The sequence below is a fragment of the Rhinatrema bivittatum genome, chromosome 2 (assembly GCF_901001135.1).
Source record: "Rhinatrema bivittatum chromosome 2, aRhiBiv1.1, whole genome shotgun sequence".
In the NCBI taxonomy this organism is placed as follows: domain Eukaryota; kingdom Metazoa; phylum Chordata; class Amphibia; order Gymnophiona; family Rhinatrematidae; genus Rhinatrema; species Rhinatrema bivittatum.
The window spans coordinates 357,707,417-357,729,348 of NC_042616.1; the positions used below are offsets into that span (position 1 = coordinate 357,707,417).

At 41.7% G+C, this 21,932-nt stretch overlaps 1 protein-coding gene across 1 annotated transcript in view; it reads left to right on the forward strand.

The window, feature by feature from the left end:
* The window catches only part of SLC6A18 (solute carrier family 6 member 18), a 218,716-nt gene that overhangs the window by 48,423 nt on the left and 148,361 nt on the right, over positions 1-21,932 (forward strand). Inside the window, 2 exon segments of the mRNA XM_029589928.1 lie at positions 9,628-9,765; positions 11,670-11,851. Coding sequence (XP_029445788.1) covers positions 9,628-9,765; positions 11,670-11,851 — 320 coding nt within the window.

Here is a 21,932-nt window from a genome sequence, read left to right on the forward strand (position 1 = left end):
CGAAATTCGTTTCTTCCAGCGCTGCAGCTAACAAACTAACACTTTCTCTTAACTTTCTACTTTCTTTCTTTTCTTTCTTGTCTCCGTCCGGCTCTCGGTTTACATAAACTCTGTCAGCCATGGCTTTTAAGTGGCTAATAGTCATTCCCTCAAATCCTTCTGATTTCTGTAGCTTCCGGCGGATATCGGGACAGGATTGTCCGACAAAGCTCATTACTATGACGGACTGACTTTTGGGGTCCTCTGGGTCGAACGGACTGTATTGCCGATATGCATCCATCAATCTCTCCAAAAAGATTCCAGGAGTTTCGTCTTTTCCTTGCACCACGTCGCGGATCTTTCCCATATTCATGACTTTCTGCTTTCCTTTCTTTAAAGCTCCGAGAAAGGCGACTTGGTATGCAGCAATGCTGGCTCGCCCTGCAGCCGTCTGGAAATCCCAGTTGGGATCGGCGACAGGGGCATGCTCTCTCACTACTTCATCTGGATTACCGTCTGACCCGGCTCCCAGCCGAGCTGCTTCTTCCATGTTTAATTGTATTTGTCGGCGTTCTTCGGTGGTAAAAAGGATGGAGGCGAGGTGCCGAATGTCAGCCCAGTTGGGGTTATGGGCTGCAAAAATTCCTCGTAAAAAATCTAGCATCTGATCTGGATTATCAGCGTAAGAGGGGCCGAGCTGTTTCCAGTTAAAAAGATCGCTGGAAGTGAAAGGTATGTAAGTAAACAACTTTATAGTTTGCGTAGTATTATACTCGTTTTCTTCAGTAGGGACCACGGGAACTACGGTGGTTGTTTCTCTAATTGGTAGTTGTAAACTTGTGGCTTGGGTTTTACTGCGAGTGCCGCCGGATACGGACGACTCGCCGCCGTCCTCAACTTTTGCCGCCGCCGCTTCCGCTTCAAGCCGTACTTCGGGAATCGGCATTATTTCATGATCAACTTGGGCAGCGGCGGGAGCTGGGGGATCTGGTGGCGCATTATACGATTGAGGGCAGCTAGGGGCATAGGGTGGCGGCAGAAGATCTTCTGCGTCAGGCAGTACTGCAGGCGGCAGGGGTTTAACTTTTTTTTCTTGAGTCCGTGTGTTCCCTTGCACTACAAACATGGCCGCCGCAGATGACGCATGGTCCTTTATTCCTAAGATGGCCGCCCTTCCCTTTCTTTTCCGGTTTGAGGACTTCCGGTCACCCATTTTGTTTACTTGCGCCACCATTACGAGGGCGGCTCCCTCCACTAACTTCTTTGCCCACTTCGGAGGATTCTCGATAACTGCAATCCAAGCAGTTATGTATGGCTTATCCTCAGGGCAACCCGGATTTTCTTCTTTCTCAACTATTTTCAAGACCCTTGTGGCCGTTTGGAAATTGAAAGTTCCTTCCGGAGGCCAATTTACACACAAACCGGGCCACCTATGGGTGCATCGCTGAACCATTCCGGGCTTAGTACATTTACGTTTATCGAACACTTCACTATAGTGTTCCGTCATAACTTTTAGTGGAGTTGAATAGCCCCCTCCCATTAGGATAGAATTCACAGACAAAGGAGGGAAGGGAAGACGGATAGGTAAGGGGTCCGTATCCGTCAGACACAAAAGGGTCACAATTGCCCCGACTAGAACGCGGTCGCCCGGTCTAGAACTGCGAGGCCATTCACTCTCTTTCACACAACAAGAAACCTATTCCCACTATCGTACGCGTTACTTCTTTTTCCTCTTTTTATGCGCGTGGTTTTCGGAATGCAATTCCTACCAAACCACCGCTTGGGGTGTGATCAAAGCCCCCTCGGTCCCCTCACGGATGGACCGGTTATTTGCTACTCTTTTAGCTATTCTTCTTTTTTTCCATCATTCCCATAATACTCGCCTGCAGGGTTCTTCCGATCGTCACGAAAGCCTTCTTTCCAGATCACCAGCCCAGAGGTCTCAGAAGAATTTCTGTGGAACGGTCCCCTCAGAAACCCGATCGCTGAACTCAGCGGTGGCCACTCACCAGGTGCGTCTGGGGGATCGCTCCGCCACCAAACTACCGGACCAACTGGGGGGCTAAAATAGCGTCCCCGGTACCTCCTGGCTGAGGCTCGCCAAATGTAACCGTCTCTTTTTAGTCAGTAAGGAGGTCCAGACAACTGATCCGTAAAGATAGACTTTTATTGCCAGCAAGATGCAGCTAAGACAAAGGCTCAGTACAACTGCATGCCACGCCCCCTCCGGAGCAAACTTTTATGCACTTTACAACTCTTATCTTTCACACATGCGTTCTGGTTTTTGCTGAACAAACATTTCACAAATTGCTGAACAAGCATTAGCTAGCGTGGTCCTCTAGTAGGTGTAGCTTAAGATCAGACTATTGTTTCGTCATTTAATTGACGTGTTAGACATTTTACATTGTCATTCGTATTAATACAATACAAAGTATTATTCCAAAATGGAGTTACGTTATGTTACGCTAAAAATTAGTACGTCACTGCGTCACTACGCATTACGTATCATTTGCGTTGCAAATATTAGTATGTTCAAGATGGCTGTGCGTTTCACTGCTGGCATGATTAGTCGGAAGATGTTCAGTTGCTCTTTCGTACTTCAGGGGGGGTCCCGAAATTGAACCTCTTCACAACTAGATCTTTTTTTGGATGCGGCAATCAGAACTGCACACAGTATTCGAGGTGCAGTCTCACCATGGAGCGAGTACAGAGGCATTATGACATTCACCATTTTATTCACCATTCCCTTCTTAATAATTCCTAACATTCTGTGTGCTTTTTTGACTGCTGCAGCACACTGAGCTGATGATTTCAATGTATTTCAGTGAATAAAATGGTGAATGTCATAATGCCTCTGTTCCTACCATGTGACAGGGGCCGGCCAATGGCATGGATACCCTGTCACATGGTAAGGGCAAAGGGCCATCGGCACCATTTTGATTAGTGGCAGCCGACAGCCCGGGAGTGGGAGATCGCTCCCGGGACCCCCACTGGACCACCAGGTACTTGTAAAAAGTTTTGGGGAGGGGTTGGGAGGGTGAGGGAAGCTAAGGGATTAGTTTTAAAGGGTCGGGGTGGGTTTAGGGGTTATTTTTGTGTGCCGTTTTTCCCACCCTCCCCCAAAACGATGAGAACCCCCACGAACAATTTTGTGAGTTTTCCTATCGTTTTGGGGGAGCCCCCGATTTCTGACGATTTTGAAAATATCATACGATATTTTCAATCGTCTGAAGCCCGATTCACATCCCTACTATACAGGTACAACCCTTCAGAGAACTTGACCCATGAGGTGGCAGCCTTTGCACATGCGGTTTTGACAGGACTGCAGGCAGCCTCCTGCCCTATTCGGGAGTAGCTTGGGTACATTACACTTGTTCTGGATTCATCTGACTGGACACTAAAAAATGAGAAATTACTACTTCCTGATAATTTCCTTTTCTTTAGGACAGTCAGATGAATACAGCTTACCTCCCTTGGCTGCCGAATGATTGTACTATATTCCTCTTGTGTGACGGTGTTATAGGGATTACTGATGTTAGTCCAGTCCCTAGACTAGTGTTAATGTGTTTCTTGTCTGAGCTCAGTTTTACCTGTTGGGTTATTGAAATGGTTATCTGTTTTTAATCAAGTTTTTTGCTAGTCTGTCCACAGTCTGCTTTTGAAGAGAATACTGGCAGGCTGATGTTACTGCAGAGGTGGATATACTGTGACGTCAGTTTGCTCCGTCTCCATCTGCTGGTAGGAATGCATTACCCACTTGTTCTGGAATTCATCTGACTGTCCTAAAGGAAAGGAAATTATCAGGTAAGTAGTAATTTCTCATTTTGAATCGTTTCCAAATGCAGTTTGCTGAAACATGATCATAAAAGACTCAGTTTCCCGGAGTGAGGGTGAGATGAGTGTTTCCCATTCATTCATGATTTTTATTAACATAAGAACATAAGAAAATGCCATACTGGGTCAGACCAAGGGTCCATCAAGCCCAGCATCCTGTTTCCAACAGTGGCCAATCCAGGCCATAAGAACCTGGCAAGTACCCAAAAACAAAGTCTATTCCATGTTACCATTGGTAATGGCAGTGGCTATTCTCTAAGTGAACTTAATAGCAGGTAATGGACTTCTCCTCCAAGAACTTTTCCAATCATTTTTTAAACACAGCTATACTAACTGCACTAACCACATCCTCTGGCAACAAATTCCAGAGTTTAATTGTGTGTTGAGTAAAAAAGAACTTTCTCCGATTAGTTTTAAATGTGTCCCATGCTAACTTCATGGAGTGCCCCCTAGTCTTTCTATTATCTGAAAGAGTAAATAACCGATTCACATCTACCCGTTCTAGACCTCTCATGATTTTACACATCTCTATCATATCCCCCCTCAGCTGTCTCTTCTCCAAGCTGAAAAGTCCTAACCTCTTTAGTCTTTCCTCATAGGGGAGCTGTTCCATTCCCCTTATCATTTTGGTAGCCCTTCTCTGTACCTCCTCCATCGCAATTATATCTTTTTTGAGATGCGGCGACCAGAATTGTACACAGTATTCAAGGTGCGGTCTCACCATGGAGCGATACAGAGGCATTATGATATTTTCCGTTTTATTCACCATTTCCTTTCTAATATTCTGTTTGCTTTTTTGACTGCCGCAGCACACTGAACCGACGATTTCAATGTGTTATCCACTATGACGCCTAGATCTCTTTCTTGGGTTGTAGCACCTAATATGGAACCCAACATTGTGTAATTATAGCATGGGTTATTTTTCCCTGTATGCATCACCTTGCACTTATCCACATTAAATTTCATCTGCCATTTGGATGCCCAATTTTCCAGTCTCACAAGGTCTTCCTGCAATTTATCACAATCTGCTTGTGATTTAACTACTCTGAACAATTTTGTGTCATCTGCAAATTTGATTATCTCACTTGTCGTATTTCTTTCCAGATCATTTATAAATATATTGAAAAGTAAGGGTCCCAATACAGATCCCTGAGGCACTCCACTGTCCACTCCCTTCCACTGAGAAAATTGTCCATTTAATCCTACTCTCTGTTTCCTGTCTTTTAGCCAGTTTGCAATCCACGAAAGGACATCGCCACCTATCCCATGACTTTTTACTTTTCCGAGAAGCCTCTCATGAGGAACTTTGTCAAACGCCTTCTGAAAGTCCAAGTATACTACATCTACCGGTTCACCTTTATCCACATGTTTATTAATTCCTTCAAAAAAGTGAAGCAGATTTGTGAGGCAAAACTTGCCTTGGGTAAAGCCATGCTGACTTTGTTCCATTAAACCATGCCTTTCTATATGGTCTGTGATTTTGATGTTTAGAACACTTTCCACTATTTTTCCTGGCACTGAAGTCAGGCTAACTGGTCAGGCTAACTGGTTTCCCGGATCGCCCCTGGAGCCCTTTTTATATATTGGGGTTACATTAGCCACCCTCCAGTCTTCAGGTACAATGGATGATTTTAGTGATAGGTTACAAATTTTTACTAATAGGTCTGAAATTTCATTTTTTATTTCCTTCAGAACTCTGGGGTGTATACCATCTGGTCCAGGTGATTTACTACTCTTCAGTTTGTCAATCAGGTCTACCACATCTTCTAGGTTCACCGTGATTTGATTCAGTCCATCTGAATCATTACCCATGAAAACCTTCTCCATTACAGGTACCTCCCCAACATCCTCTTCAGTAAACACCGAAGCAAAGAAATCATTTAATCTTTCTGCGATGGCCTTATCTTCTCTAAGTGCCCCTTTAACCCATCGATCATCTAATGGTCCAACTGACTCCCTCACAGGCTTTCTGCTTCGGATATATTTTAAAAAGTTTTTACTGTGAGTTTTTGCCTCTACAGCCAACTTCTTTTCAAATTCTCTCTTAGCCTGTCTTATCAATGTCTTACATTTAACTTGCCAAAGTTTATGCTTTATCCTATTTTCTTCTATTGGATCCTTCTTCCAATTTTTGAATGAAGATCTTTTGGCTAAAATAGCTTCTTTCACCTCCCCTTTTAACCATGCTGGTAATCGTTTTGCCTTCTTTCCACCTTTCTTAATGTGTGGAATACATCTGGACTGTGCTAGAATGGTATTTTTTAACAATGACCACGCCTCTTGGACATTTTTTACTTTTGTAGCTGCTCCTTTCAGTTCTTTTCTAACAATTTTTCTCATTTTATCAGTTTCCCTTTTGAAAGTTTAGCACAAGAGCCGTGGATTTGCACACTGTTCCTCTTCCAGTCATTAAATCAAACTTGATCATATTATGATCACTATTGCCAAGTGGCCCCACCACCATTACCGCTCTCACCAAGTCCTGTGCTCCACTGAGAATTAGATCTAAAATTGCTCCCTCTCGTGTTGGTTCCTGAACCAATTGCTCCATAAAGCTATCATTTATTCCATCCAGGAACATTATCTCTCTAGCGTGTCCCGATGATACATTTACCCACTCAATATTGGGGTAATTGAAGTCTCTCATTATTACTGCACTACCAATTTGGTTAGCTTCCCTAATTTCTCTTAGCATTTCACTGTCCGTCTCATCATCTTGACCAGGTGGACGGTAGTATACTCCTATCACTATAATCTTCCCCGACATACAAGGGATTTCTACCCATAAAGATTCAATTTTGTATTTAGTCTCATGCAGGATGTTTATCCTGTTGGACTCTATGCCATCCCGGACATAAAGCACCACACCTCCTCCAGGGTGCTCCTCTCTGTCATTGCGATATAATTTGTACCCCGGTATAGCATTGTCCCATTGGTTATCCTCTTTCCACCATGTCTCTGAGATGCCAATTAAGTCTATGTCATCATTCAGTGCTATACATTCTAATTCTCCCATCCTACTTCTTAGACTTCTGGCATTAGCATGGAAACATTTCAAAATTTGTTTTTTGTCCTTTTTCATTATTAAACAGTTTGGGGTGGGGGGTTAGGCTGATTGTGTAACACTTCATTTTTAAATATATTTTTTATTGATATTCTTAGTAGTATCCTTCATCTAATTATTTAGACATTTGTATATATTTTGGGGGTACATTTTTTAGTTTTTACCAACTGACATTACATTAGTTTTCAGTTGGAAGTGCTTGCATACATTTCTTTTGAAAATTATCCCTCAGAATCTATCTGCACATATTTACACCTGCTAATGTGTACCCACAATTTTCTCAGAGAAAAATATGTGTAAACTTTTGAACATTCAAAAGTATGCATCTAGTTGCAAACCCCTCCTCAATCCCACTCCCAAGAATATATCTTGTCTTCAGTGGCATACTAAGGGGGGGCAAGGGGGGGAGGTCCGTCCCCGGTGACAACAGGAGGAGGGGTGTTGCTGCCACCACATAGGAAGGTCCCACGGTGGCACAGAGAATTGAAGTGCTTGCGTAGTTCCCACTCCCCACCAGCAAAAGTGAAGTCTGCCATGCCTCTGGTGTTTCCTCTGAACTGGTGGCAGATGAAGAAGCCCTTAGGTGCCGCTGGCATTTCCCCAGAGCCAGGGGCAGATGAAGAGTCCCTGGAGTGTCGCCAGCATTTCCCTGGAGCCAGCAACAGAAAAGGCCCTGCTGTGAAGCCAGCAAACTAATAGAGGTCCAAAATGAGTGTGAGAGAGCGGGAGACTGGCCCTGTGATAGTGAGTGCCTGTGTATGAGCGGGTTCCTGTGTGCATAGAGAGGGTGAGTGCATATAAGAATGTGTGTGTGTGTATGAGAGGGTGCCTATGTGTGCGTGTGTATAAGTGGGCCTATGTGTGTGTGTGTGTGTGTGTGTGTGTGTGTGTGTGTAAGTGTCTGTATGGATTTCTCTGAGAGAGAGTACCTATGGCTGCACAGGTGTCTGTGAGAGAGAGTGCCTGTGCCTGCATGTGTGTGCCTGAATATATGTGTATGAGTGTGTGAGTTTATGAGAGGGTTCCTGTTTGTGCATATGAGAGGGCGATGTATAAAAGAGTGAGTGAATGTGTGTGTGTGTGTGTCTATGAGTACCTGTGTGGGTGTCTGTGAGAGAGAGTGCCTGTGCTTGCATATGTGTGCCAAAATTTGTGCACTCTCCTCCTATACATGACAATCTCAGGATGACTGGAAATCTAAAGTTCCCAGGTATGGAGACCAGGATACTTTTTTTTTATCCTTGTTAGTTTTCATTACTGGATGTGATATGTCTGCTGTTTTGAAATATTTTATTAGTGTTTGGTAATTCTATTCATCAGCTGTTTTGATATGTATATTTGTTTTAGTATGGTTTTACTATTCTGATTGATTTATATTTCTTGATTGCATTGATTTGAGGAATAGTGATCTCCTGCTTTTCCATTGTTACACTACATATAGAATTTGATTTCTTGTGGTTTCAGTTCAGTTTTCTTCAGCATGTGTGTGTGTGTATGTGTGTTAGAGAGAGACAGAGGAAGCATATGTGTGTGTGCTAGTGTGTATGAGAGAGAGACAAAAGGAGCATGTGTGAGTGAATGTGTGTGAGTGTGAGAGAGAGAGAGACACACACATGCACACACACAGAAGTATGTATGTATCTCTCACACACATATGCTCCCTCTGTCGCTCATCAAGTATGTATGTGTGTATATGTAAGAGAGAGGGAGCATATTGTTATGTGTTCATGCATGTCCCCAGACTATGACATTCTTAGGATGACAGATATGGAGAGCGGGAGATTTTTTAAATCCTTATTAGTTTTAATTATAGGGTGTTATTTGATGTGTCTGCTGTTTTGAAATATTTTATTGATGTTTAGGAAATTTTAAAATTATATATGGGGAGGGGTGCCAAAGAAAGTATCTGCCCTGGGTGCCAAATTCTTTAGGTACACCCCTGCTTGTTGCTGTGAGTAAACGTATGCATATCCAGGTCCTACATGTAAGTTCATTCGCATACAGAGAAAGCAATTTCCTAAAAGCCTATTTCCACATGTTAAGTATTGTTTCATCAATGTATATGGCTTTTAAAATTACATTTCTTCCCTAAACTTTCTTGCCATTTTGGTACTTTTCAACACCACTGGTCTTTACTTTTTTGCTTCTGATCTCTTCCTGTGGTGGTTTATTACCTGTCATGCATGTTAAAGGCACTATGATAACAAAGTCCTTTGTAAATAACAATGTAAAGGATTAAATTGCCATAATTGCTTTCGAAACAATAAGTGAACTGCATGAAGTGGAGTCCAGTATTATGAATTTATGCCACATTTAGATCTTCAGTATCCTCCTCATTGACTCAAAAAATCAATGCAGAATATTTATTTAATACAGTGAACTTACATGGCCCTGTATCAATGCTTTTTATTTAAAAAAAAAAAAAACATGGGATAAACACAGAGGATTTCTGGTGGCAAAAGAATGGTAATCAGGGAACTGGGCATTGGGCAACCTTCACTGAGTATTGGTTGCAGTCCAGGGTACCAGTGATATGGCTGCATTGTGCTTCCTGGATGGCATGTGGTACCCTGCACAGAGCAGCAGTTGCAACCCTAAAGGGGACAAAATGAAAATGAGATTGGGGATTGGATTCCATATGGTAATTTTACCTGTTTTAGGTAAATGCACATAGAATCACTACTGAGCAGATTAGATGGGTCTTTTAGGTCTTTATCTGCCATCATGTACTATGTTACTATGTTTTGCAGGTATTAGTTCATTGCTTGTATCGTTCTTGGTGGGATTGTATTATAACACCATATTAGCCTGGGTGCTATGGTATTTCTTTAATTCCTTTCAAGAGCCCGTTCCCTGGAATTTCTGCCCTGTAAATGATAACAGAACAGGTAAGGAATTTTTCAAACATTCTATATCCAATAATGTGATGATGTTTACAGAAATAGGAAAACTGAGAAAATATTCCCAAATTCCCAAAGAACGTTTTTCAAAATAAATATTTAGTACATTTCTCAATGAACTAATTTTTAGCAAAAAAATTCAAATCTGGAAAATCACGTCTGTTAAGTATCGCTGAGATTCATGAGATAGATCTTCTGAACTCATGAACATAGAGATTTATAAAAAAAAACAATATTTAAATATTTTTATCTAAATCTTCACAGAAAATTAATGTTAAAATCTGCAGTTATAAGTGCAAATAGAATATCCAGAATTACTTCTGTAAAAATCAGTATATGAGCCCAGGAGGATGTGTTTTCTTCCATATTGTACAGTCAGTTTTGCCTGTTGTCTTTTTGTTGGTGTACCTGAGTTTTCAGATATTAGAATATCTATTATTTTCTCTGCTATATTGTAGTCAAGGTATTAGTTGGTGATTGGGTCATTCAAACATAAGCCTGGATTTATCAAAATGCACGAAATATTGCATGTGATAGGAAAAGGGGCATGTTTTATGGTAATAGGCAGTTTATCATAAAGTGTGCTATCTTAGTGCTTTGCATAGGTATTAGCGCAAACTGTGATAACTTTTTTGCACTTTGCGATAAGTGCCAGAATTGTTGTATTTCCTACATACAACCACTGGGGGGAACATTTTAACCTGCTGGAGATCCAGCCTAGCTATCAGGGCCCTTCTACAACCACTGGAGGGAGGGAGAGAGAGAGAGACTGACAAAGTTAGATTACTTACTAAGTTAGTAGCTGTATAGATGTAGATCCCAGCAGGCAGAAGTAGTTGGATTGCAGGCACCAAGGCAGGGAGAGCAGGCCCTCGAGGAGCGAGTACCTGGTATCCCAGATAGGCACCTGAAAGAAAGCAAAGGGCCCCCGAGGAGCAGGTACCCAGGTTGGATGAAATACCCAGAAGGGCAGAGAGAGCTTCCAGTGGCAGCAAGAAGCGGCAGAGTAGCTTAGACCGGAGGCATTCCAATCCTTGCTAACTCGAGTTGTTAGCAAACGAAGGTCAGGCTAAATACCCAGATGGCGTGACGTTACTCAAGGGGGATGCCCTGAGGTTCCCGCCATGTCGTGGATAAAAACGAGGGTGGCATGCGCACGCGCACCCTAGGAGGCCCTCAGGAGAAACATAGCGGATAGCCTTGCCACTGCCGTTCCGGGGACGCCGGAGAGAGCGGCATGCAGATGTGGTGGTAGCCATCTTCCCAAGGCTAGCGGGGAGAGCAGAGAGAAAGGTGAGGCACAGACGACGAAGCCATCTGAGACCGACGGACGCAACAAAAACCATTCAATATGGCTTCACAAATGATGAAACTTGGCTACAAATCCTGCCCCAAACTCCTCCCCTTTTTCTAATTTGCATTGCACTATGCGCTATGGCATTTTTGCATGCGTTAAAGGCATTTTTTCATGCAAAAACGCCATATAGCATTTTGATAAATGACCCCATAGTACTTTTTTTTTTTTTACTAGATTACCAGTCTAAAGAGCATCTTGTTCTTACTTTTTTTTTTTTTAAGAAAACATTGCTTCTGAAAATTTACATCCATTTTCCTCTTTAATGACTGAAGAATATTGTTTTAAATGTAGGCATCTTCATTTTAAGTTTATTTGTATTTTTCCTGGGAATTTATCTGTTTATTATGAAAAGAACAAAAATGAAAGAGATCAGTGTAAAAATAATGACTTGTCAATTTACCAGGTAACTACAGTATAATTTTTGTTCTTGTTGTAACATGGATATATTCTCAGTATAAGTAAATGAAAACTGAAAATGAAGGTCCCTAATTAAATTTTACCTGTTTACTTATGTCTTCTGACCTTTGGTTTTCAGGGTACATTGATGAATGTAGTAAAAGTACTGCAGTGAATTACTTCTGGTATAGGAAAACTTTAAATATTTCCTCTGACATCATGGATAGTGGTTCTGTACAGTGGAGGCTGGTTCTCTGCTTGGCCACAGCATGGGCAGTGGTATACATCTGTACTATCCGAGGCATTGAATCCACAGGGAAGGTAAGATTGAAATATGTGAGAGTTCTGCATGATCATTCATTTTGATTATTCATAAGAAAATATTTTTTCACCTCAAACAGACGGGAGGAATAGTTTTGTTGCCTTCTGTAAAGGAGTGTATGGAAGACCCTCCGTAAAAGCCAGGGACCAGGTATTTAACCTGGTCCACCTTAGGTCACAGACAGAAGAACTTATCATACTGGGTCAGACAGAGGGTCCATCAAGCCCAGTACCCTGTTTCCAACAGGGACCTATCCAGGTCACAAGTATCTGGAAAGATCCCAAACAGTAAGCAGATCCCATGCTGCTATCATGCAGAAGTAAGTATTGGCTATTTCTTAAGTTTACTTGCTTAATAAACTTCTCCAGGAATTTCTCCAAACCCTTTTTAAACCCAAATACGCTAACTGCCTTACCAACATCCTCCGGTAATGAATTCTAGAGCTTAATTGTGCTTTGAGTGAAAAACTATTTTCTCCAATTTGTTTTGAATGTGCTACATACTAACTTCATGGAGTGTCCCTCCTAATCTTTGTGAGGTCGATATTCAAAAGCCATTACCCATTTAAGTGGCAAAACCAGCATATTTAGAGATTATTTGGCTAAATTCTACCAGATAATTAGTTATCGGATAAGTCAGGGGCATTCTGTGGGTAGATGGGAGGCATTTCAGGGAGGAGCAGAGTTAGCAGAATAACTTATCTGGTTAACTCTAGTCACGCTGCTGACCTGTTCTAAAAATAACCAGGTATATTGAGCAGCATGATCATACTAAATATACCCTGCTAGTTAACTGGATAAGTTTATCCAGCTAACTATCCAAGCCACTCAGCAACTGAATATTGCCCCCTCATATTTTTGAAAGAATAAATAACCTATTTTCAGTTATTCATTGTATTCCACTCATGATTTTATAGACCTCTCTTACATTCCTCCTCAGATGTCTTTCTCCAAGCTAAACAGACTCAACCTCTTTAGCCTTTCCTCATAGGCAAGCTGTTTCATCCCCTTTATTGTTTTAGTTGCCCATCTCTGAACCTTTTCCAATGCAGCTATGTCTTGAGATGCGGTGACTAGAACTGCACAATATTCAGCTGCTGAGTGGCTTGGCTAGTGTGACCTCACTATGGAGCGATACAGTGGCATTATGACATTCACCATTTTATTCTCCATTCCTTTCCTAATAATTCCTAACATTCTGTTTGCTTTTTTTGACTGCCACTGCACACTGAAACAATAATTTCAAAGTATTGTCACCTATTGTCACCTATGAAGCCCAGGTCCTATGAAGCCCAGGTCCTATGAAGCCCAGGTCCTTTTCCTGGACAGTAACTCCTAATATGGACCCTAACATCATGTAACTATAGTGTGGGTTGCTTTTCCCAATGTGCATCACTTTGTACTTGTCCACCTTAAATTTCATCTGTCATTTAAATGCCCATTCTTCGAATTGCAGAAGATCATCCTGCAATTTTTCACAATCCACTTGTAATTTAACAAGTCTGAATAATTTTCTGTCATCTGCAAATTCGATAACGTCACTCATTAAAAACAATAAAAACAAGGCCAGAATAGTAAAAAATATATATATACAAATACTGTGGACAGATGTGCAGAGGTCAGGGTCATTAAATATACAAATACTGTGGACAGATGTGCAGAGGTCAGGGTCATTAAATAAGCCCTTGCCACATTAAATAAGCCCTTGCCACATGGAGTTAAAACATATAAAAACAGCTAAAACAAGTACAATTAAACATGTGACACATCTGTAGGGGGGGCTGAGGATTCCAAACAAGTTTTTCTTTTGTTTGTGAATATTTTGGGTTCTTTAATTTGAGAAACAGTGTCAACATGTAGTTTTTGAGCTGTGTGGTTGTGTGAATTGCCCCAGGATGGTGTTGAGTGTTATTGGGTAGATCTTGTCACTGTGGGAACATATTGTAAGCATTTTTGGGAAGAGAAATTTGGGTTGACTCCAGTCCAAACAGTTTTCAGGTAATCCAGTCCTAGTTTTCTCTTTAGCTGAAATATTTTTTATTTTTCTTTCACGCAATGAACAGTATAACATATTAGGCTTTCAGAGATGCGGGACACTTCACAACTCCACATATAAATACAAGTTTCCATAATACATGTGTTAAAAAAAACAACACAAAACCATATTCAGCCCAATCCCCCCACAAACCTGCCAAGCCACTCCTCCCCTCCCCACACCTTGGATCCGATGACTGATCCAAGTAACTCAATAAAAACGTCATCCTTACTGCTCTGCATTCATAATTAAATTACATGCCCAATGGGGCAAGGATGGCAAATGCAAGTCCCATATTTTCAAAAATACTCTTCTTGTAATTGTCACGCAAAGTTTTTCTACATGTTGTTCCATAATACACTAGTGGTGAATTGCTAGTCACAGCTGTAAAAGAGTGGGAGCTTCTGCAGACAACCACTTCTGTAAAATATTTTTATTAGCAAGCCATCGTACTTTCCTAACCCATAGCTTTATGAACTTATTTTGAAATACAAGTTGGTATAGATTTTCAAAAAAGAAAGTCCCGGCCCCTGTTATGTTACCTTTATATTGCTGTACCTTACCCTACATATTCCCAATAGCAGGGGCTTGTCCAAAACTGATGGCCCAGTGTCCACTCATCTGATTGGCATTTGGAGCATTGTTCAGACAGACAGAGCCTCCACTTACACGCTTGTTTATGTGAAACATAAAATCACATGAGGAACTTAATAATACGTTTCCTTCAACCCAGCAGCAGTAGTAACAGAACGTATTCTAAGAAAATATTTGGAATACTGAGGATGGGGGAAAACCAACCCCAATTCCTGTTGCCATCCCTGAAGCTGATTTGTAAATGGAAGTGGGGATTTCTCTTAGATTTAAACATTTATACAAGAACAAAATAGTGTGCCTTCCGGGATCCTCAAAATCAAAAATATCCCTAAGAAACTCTCTATTTTCATGACTAAGGGAATTTAGAGATCTAATATTATGACAAATCTGCAGATATACATAGAAATGCTTCCAATCCAACCCAAATTCCTGTACGAGATCTTGAAATGAGAGCATTTCTCCTGCATCAGTGAATAGCTGGGCAATCATATAAAACCCTCGACTCCCAATCAACAGCATGTAGGCCCGGTATAAAATTTCTGTTTCCCCTGATGGGAAGGAAGTGTGATTGGCTATAGTCCAAATGCAGCTTAGTATTAAGCCATCTCCATTTTGTCCAAATTGGTAAAACTAATACACTGCTCTGCTGAGTACAGATCATGGTGCATGCAGCACATATTGCAATTTTAATGGTGCAATTATTTCCCTCTCGGATGCCAAGAGCATATAAAAAGTAGAGCTCATCAACCAGTCCCCAAGGTGCCGCATGTTGCATGCAAGGCAATAAAGGCTCAAATTTTCCAGGCCCAACCTCCTTTATCACACCTTCTCATCAGTATGGACAAAGCTATACACAACTTATTGTAATGCTATATAAACTCCCGTATAATCTTTTCAATTGCTAATACCTCTTTGCACATCAAAAATATCAACACTGTCCAAAACACATACAGCCCTTTCGGGAGGAGAATCATTTGAAAAAGACACACCCTGCCTGAGATTGATAAAGGAAAATCCATCCATCTCTGCAAAGTCAATTTAGTGCGCATCAACACCTCCTGCAAATTTACTGATAGTAATTTGGACGGCTCTTTACGTAGCCTGACCCCCAAATATTGAAAGGAATCATTAGCTCACTTCATAGGAAAATCCATACCGCATTCCTCTCTAGTCATGCAGGTCTTATATATTAATCTGTTAGCCTCAATCCTTGTCAATGGTACATGTTCTGATATGTTCCCATTACGGAGGGTTACATGTCCCTGTTTCTTTTTATTCTTTCCCTAGAGCCACTCCTGCAAAGAATTCTTGCTAATGATAATATCAGAGGAGTCTCCATAAAGCAAATGTCTGTATCTGTTTTTAAGTTACTGGCAACGCATCTGACTTATCTAAGTTTAACTGTAATACAGCTAATGCACCATACACTAAAATTTCTCCCATCAAAGCAGGCAAGGACGGATGGATCAAAATTTCATCTGCAAATGCCACTAACTTAAAAACAGATACAGACATTTGTTTTATGGAGACTCCTCTGATATTATCATTAGCAAGAATTCTTTGCAGGAGTGGCTCTAGGGAAAGAATAAAAAGAAACAGGGACATGTAATCCTCCGTAATGGGAACATATCAGAACATGTACCATTGACAAGGATTGAGGCTAACGGATTAATATATAAGACCTGCATGACTTTCAAAAATTACCCTCAATGCCAATATTTTTTAAAGTTTCAAATATAAATGTCCATTCCACTCTGTCAAAGCCCTTTTCTGCATCGAAACTAAATAATACGGATGTGAGCTGCCCATTCCTACTAACTTTCATTGAGGCCAGAATCTGGCAGACATTATATACAGAACTGCAGCCTGGAACGAACACCACCTGGTCTTCTATCAAATGTGAAACAACTCTTCCCAATCTGTCTGCATTATTTTGCTAGCAATTTAATATCAAAGTTTATAAAAGATATAGGCCTATACAAGCTTGGGAACATGGTATCCCGACCAGGCTTTGGAAGTACCGTGATAAGTGTTGCATTTGGCGCCAAAGAGAAATGACTCTCCTCTACTAATGCCACATACATTTTTCCTAAAGGGACAAAACGTTTATCAGCCAGTAGTTTGAACATTTCAGTTGAATACCCATCAGGTCCCAGGGTCTTCCAAAGCTTAGCCAGCTGGATGCCCCTATGGATTTCCTGCTGTAAAATAGGAGCATTTAGTCTATCCTCTTGCTTGGCAGTTAGCTTTGGAAGACTGGACCCTGCTAGATAGTCTCTAAACTGTGTTATTCTTACCTCCTTTGCAGTGTACAATTTTTTCTAAAAACTACTAAAAATTACTTGAAGATCTTGATTGGAATTTACCACTCTACCCAAAATCCTGCATAGCCATGATATAACAATGTGCCCCCCAATTTTTGGTTAAATTAGCTAAACCTCTCTCTGACTTATTCCCAAAATGAAAAAGTTTACACTTATAATGAAAGACTTTTGTGCTCTCTAATGCAGCAAAGAATTAAGTGCTATTTGTACAGCTACAAATGCATCTTTGGTCATGGGGTTAAACCTCAGCTCATAAGTTTTCTTTGACTTTTGGAGTTGGTTTCCAGCCTAAGTATTTAATTATTCATGGCTTGTTTCCGGGATGCCAAGTATGAGATTATTTTGCCTTGCATGACTACTTTGAAAGGCTCCCAAAACAAAATTGGAGTGTTGGTATGTTCTTTATTGGTGTTTGCAAAATTCTCCCACTTTCTTAGCAAGCACTCTTTGAATTTCTGGTTCCAATATTTATTTATTTATTTAACAACTTTTTAATATACCGACGTTCGTATGGCACATCACGCCGGTTTACAGGTAACTCAAGTAAAGGAGGAAATTACAATGAACAGGGGGTAAGGGATGGGAGCAGGCCAGAAAAAGGAGAGGGCTGAAGGGAGACAGGAGAAGAGAGAGAAAAGATAGGCAGCATGAAAATACACATATAAATACACATATAAATACCTTGGGAATCTCCAGGATCAAATTGATTCCATAAGTCAGAACCTTCCATGTCAAGCCACACCAAGGTATTGGCTGATATTTCTAATGGCCCAATTTTTGTCTTAGTAACTCTACCAAAGACTTCTCTGTTTAAGAGCAAATAATCAATACCTATGTGCATTCCATATGCCATAGAGGTGTGCGTATATTACCACTCCAGTGGGTGTAGGACTCTCCAAACATCCATCAGACCCAGAATGGCACATAAATATGATATACCCTTTGCCCTCTCTGGACTTGCAGTGTATGTTGAGACAGATCTATCCATGGCTGTACACAGTTGACGACTCCTCCCAGCAAAACTGTGCCTTGCATTGAATTTGCTAAAAGCTTAAAGGTACATTTTTAAAGAACCGCGTGGTGTGGGCGTCCATGTGCATGCAGTTCCTGTCAATGAGTGCATGTTATAAAATCAGCATGTGCACGCAAGTGCAGACTCACACGCACAAGGGGAGGGTCATTTTATAAATTGTGCACAGCAACGAACCAGGCCTTTCTCCAGTTCCATCCCAGTCTGTTCCAATAAAGGAGCGGACAGGAAGGGAACTTCCTACACCCCTTACCTACCCTGCCTGCCTAATCCCCTCTCCTCTCCCTCCTCTAAATCCCCTCTAATAGGTTTTTTTTCTTTTTATATACTTACTGCTCTCCAGAGCAGTAGTAAGTAGCATGCACCGGCTGGCTGCCAGTACGTACTTCACCGGGACAGTGCCTACTGGGAGATACGTGTGTGACCGCGGGCATTTGAAAATGCCTGTGGCACACACATGGCCCAGCCTCGCTCATATCTCCTGAGATTGACACATGCTGGCTTTTTAAAATTGGCCAGTTAGTTATATTGACAAAAAATGTATGATCAAACACATTAGGTACATAAATATTACACAATGCAAGTGGCTGACTGAATAAAGTAACCACCACCAAAAGATACCTCCTACCAGGGTCTTACACTATCTTGGATGTTTGAAATGTTACCGATTTGCCAATCAAAATGGCTACCCCCACTTTCTTCATATCTGCTTTTGATCAACTAGCTTGATCACTCCATTCTTATACTCCATTCTTATACTTCACTTTCAATGCATATCCAGCATAGTTCTCTGCTTCAACAGCAGGGGAAAAGAAAAACTGTTACTTCACACATCCAGCAGAGCTCTCTGCTCACTCCATTCTCTGCTCACTCCATTCTTATACTTCACTTTCAATGCATATCCAGCATAGCTCTCTGCTTCAACAGCAGGGGAAAAGAAAAACTGTTACTTCACACATCCAGCAGAGCTCTCTGCTTAAACGGCAGGGGAGAAGAAAAAAGGGATCGCACTCACAAAGCGGGGAGTAGCTGGCTTGTTACGGCGGTTACTACCCCAAACCAAATGTACCTGATACTTCACTCTCGACGCATATCCAGCATGGCTCTCTGCTTCAACGGCATGGGAGAAAGACTGATACATCACAAATTTCCAGCATAGCTCTCTGCTTCAACGGCAGGGGAAAAGAAAAACTGATACTTCACGCATATCCAGCATAACTTCAACGGCAGGGGAGAAGAAAAAAGGATTCACACTCACAAAGCGGGGAGTAGCTGGCTTGTTGCGGCGGTTACTACCCCGGGCCAGATGTGCCTGGTACTTCACTTTCGATGCATGTCCAGCATAGCTCTCTGCTTCAACGGCAGGGGAGAAGAAAAAAACTGATACCTCACGCATATCCAGCATAGCTCCCTGCTTCAACGGCAGGGGAGAAGATAAACAACCAATAAGGGCTGTATAACATAATCTGGGTAAAAACAAATAAGCATGGGTGTAGCTTGCTTATTGCGGCGGTTACTACCCCTACTACCTCTAACTAATCAAGCTAGATATTTCACTTGGATGCAGCTCCATCACCGCTCTCTACATTAATGGCGGGGGTGGAAGGGGAATTAGAACCAAGAGCTAAGAGAAACAGATAAGTATGGGAGAAGAAATGAGGGAAGCTTGCTGGGCAGACTGGATGGGCCATTTGGTCTTCTTCTGCCGTCATTTCTATGTTTCTATGTTTCTATGTTTGAAGAGTACACCGCCCCCACCCAGCCTGCAAAACCTTAAATCTCTTTAAAACAGAACCAATGCCCAAAACATATCAGGTGACAAATCTGTTTGTGGGATCATCCAACTTCCCTACTCCTTTTATATTCACTACATGTGGACACAGGGCCAAAGCTTGGATCCCCCAGCCTAGATCCAGACCTTCAATAAATTATATAATGTTTATTGATCCATATTCCTTACTCTCTAAGTCTTTACAGGAATCAGTTACCAGTACTCCCCCCCTCTGACCAACTCCCCGCACTATTTACTCCATCTACCCCAAATTCCTTCCCCCCTACTACTAAAAATCCATCCCCTAAACCCTCACCACTCTTAGTATCCACCCCCCCCCCACACACACACACTTTACTCTTCCCTTGTCAACAAGAACAACAACACAAGGTATCCTACCAAGAATGCAAGAGTTTACAAAGGGTGTGTCTGACCCCCCTCCCCATGCCTCAACTTTAACTGACAAAGGGGCGGATGCAATACAGTGCGCTCAGCCGAGCGCACTGTATAACTCGCTCTTGGATGCAGGTTATATAGGCGCTAATCCACCCCCTAATTAACCCGCGTCCGGTGCAGAGTGAGTGCAATAGCAATCATCACATGCAAATGCATGTGAATGGGACTATTACTCATTCACTCCGCATTAAAAAAAAAAAAAAGTGTGCGTCTCAGACGCACATTTAGCTCTCAGATATTAACGCCTGCTGGAAAAGGCGTTATTAGCTGAGCGCATGTAAAATAAATGCAGAAAAAACTGCTCCATACTGCTTTTCTGTACTTTTTTTTTTTTTTTTTACTTAAGAAAAAAATAAATTATATAATGTTTATTGATCCATATTCCTTACTCTCTAAGTCTTTACAGGAATCAGTTACCAGTACTCCCCCCCTCTGACCAACTCCCCGCACTATTTACTCCATCTACCCCAAATTCCTTCCCCCCTACTACTAAAAATCCATCCCCTAAACCCTCACCACTCTTAGTATCCACCCCCCCCCACACACACACACTTTACTCTTCCCTTGTCAACAAGAACAACAACACAAGGTATCCTACCAAGAATGCAAGAGTTTACAAAGGGTGTGTCTGACCCCCCTCCCCATGCCTCAACTTTAACTGACAAAGGGGCGGATGCAATACAGTGCGCTCAGCCGAGCGCACTGTATAACTCGCTCTTGGATGCAGGTTATATAGGCGCTAATCCACCCCCTAATTAACCCGCGTCCGGTGCAGAGTGAGTGCAATAGCAATCATCACATGCAAATGCATGTGAATGGGACTATTACTCATTCACTCCGCATTAAAAAAAAAAAAAAAAAAAAAAGTGTGCGTCTCAGACGCACATTTAGCTCTCAGATATTAACGCCTGCTGGAAAAGGCGTTATTAGCTGAGCGCATGTAAAATAAATGCAGAAAAAACTGCTCCATACTGCTTTTCTGTACTTTTTTTTTTTTTTTTTACTTAAGAAAAAAATATACCTCAGCAGACCGCTGAGTTATGAAGACCGACACCAGTAAACCCGACATTGGCATCAGGTAACCGGCAGCTGCGGCGGGGTCGCGTTAGCAAGGAGGCAATAAGGTCGCACAAGTGACCCTAGCACCTCCTTGCTAGCGTGAGCCCCTAATTTGTTTATAGCATGGTGCCCCCCCTTGCGGGCACCATGCGCACATTAAGAAAGCAGGCGCTGAAAAGTCAGCGTCCGTTTTCCACGTTTGATATAGCATCGGCCCCTAAATATGTGAGTTTTGCTAAATATGTATACATACAACTATAAATAAAACTTTAAAAAATAAGAAAAGAAAAAAAAAGATTGAGATTCTTGCATCGACTTCGAAGTGTGAAGTGTTGTGTTAGATCCAGTTATCGCTCCAAACCGAGAGTGGCTCTTAACACAAGACAAATGGTCTGCAGATTGGGGGGTAAGTAGCCCATTCCAGCTGCTCATCTTCCATCATGTGCCTGGATATAAAATTAGCTAGGTCCCTACTCCAACTGGCATACTGTATTCTCCTGGTTTGTTGCTGAAGAAATCCACTCTAACCACCATTGATATTGCTCGTTTTTGCCTCATAAAGGCAACCCATCATATAACAGGTGCTATGGAATTTTAATCTAATAGAATCACTTCCACTTCTCATTCGAGATTCTTTCCTTTGTGTTGGTGTAAATGCAATAAATTATATTATAAATCCATCACAGTGATGGGCCTGAGTAGAAAACAAAATAAAGTGAGCTTGCTGCTCCAAATGTCAGCAATTATATTTCTGTCTCAAATCAGCCGGCGGGTTCCTCCATCAAACTTCGGATGAAAAGCGCAGCTTCCTC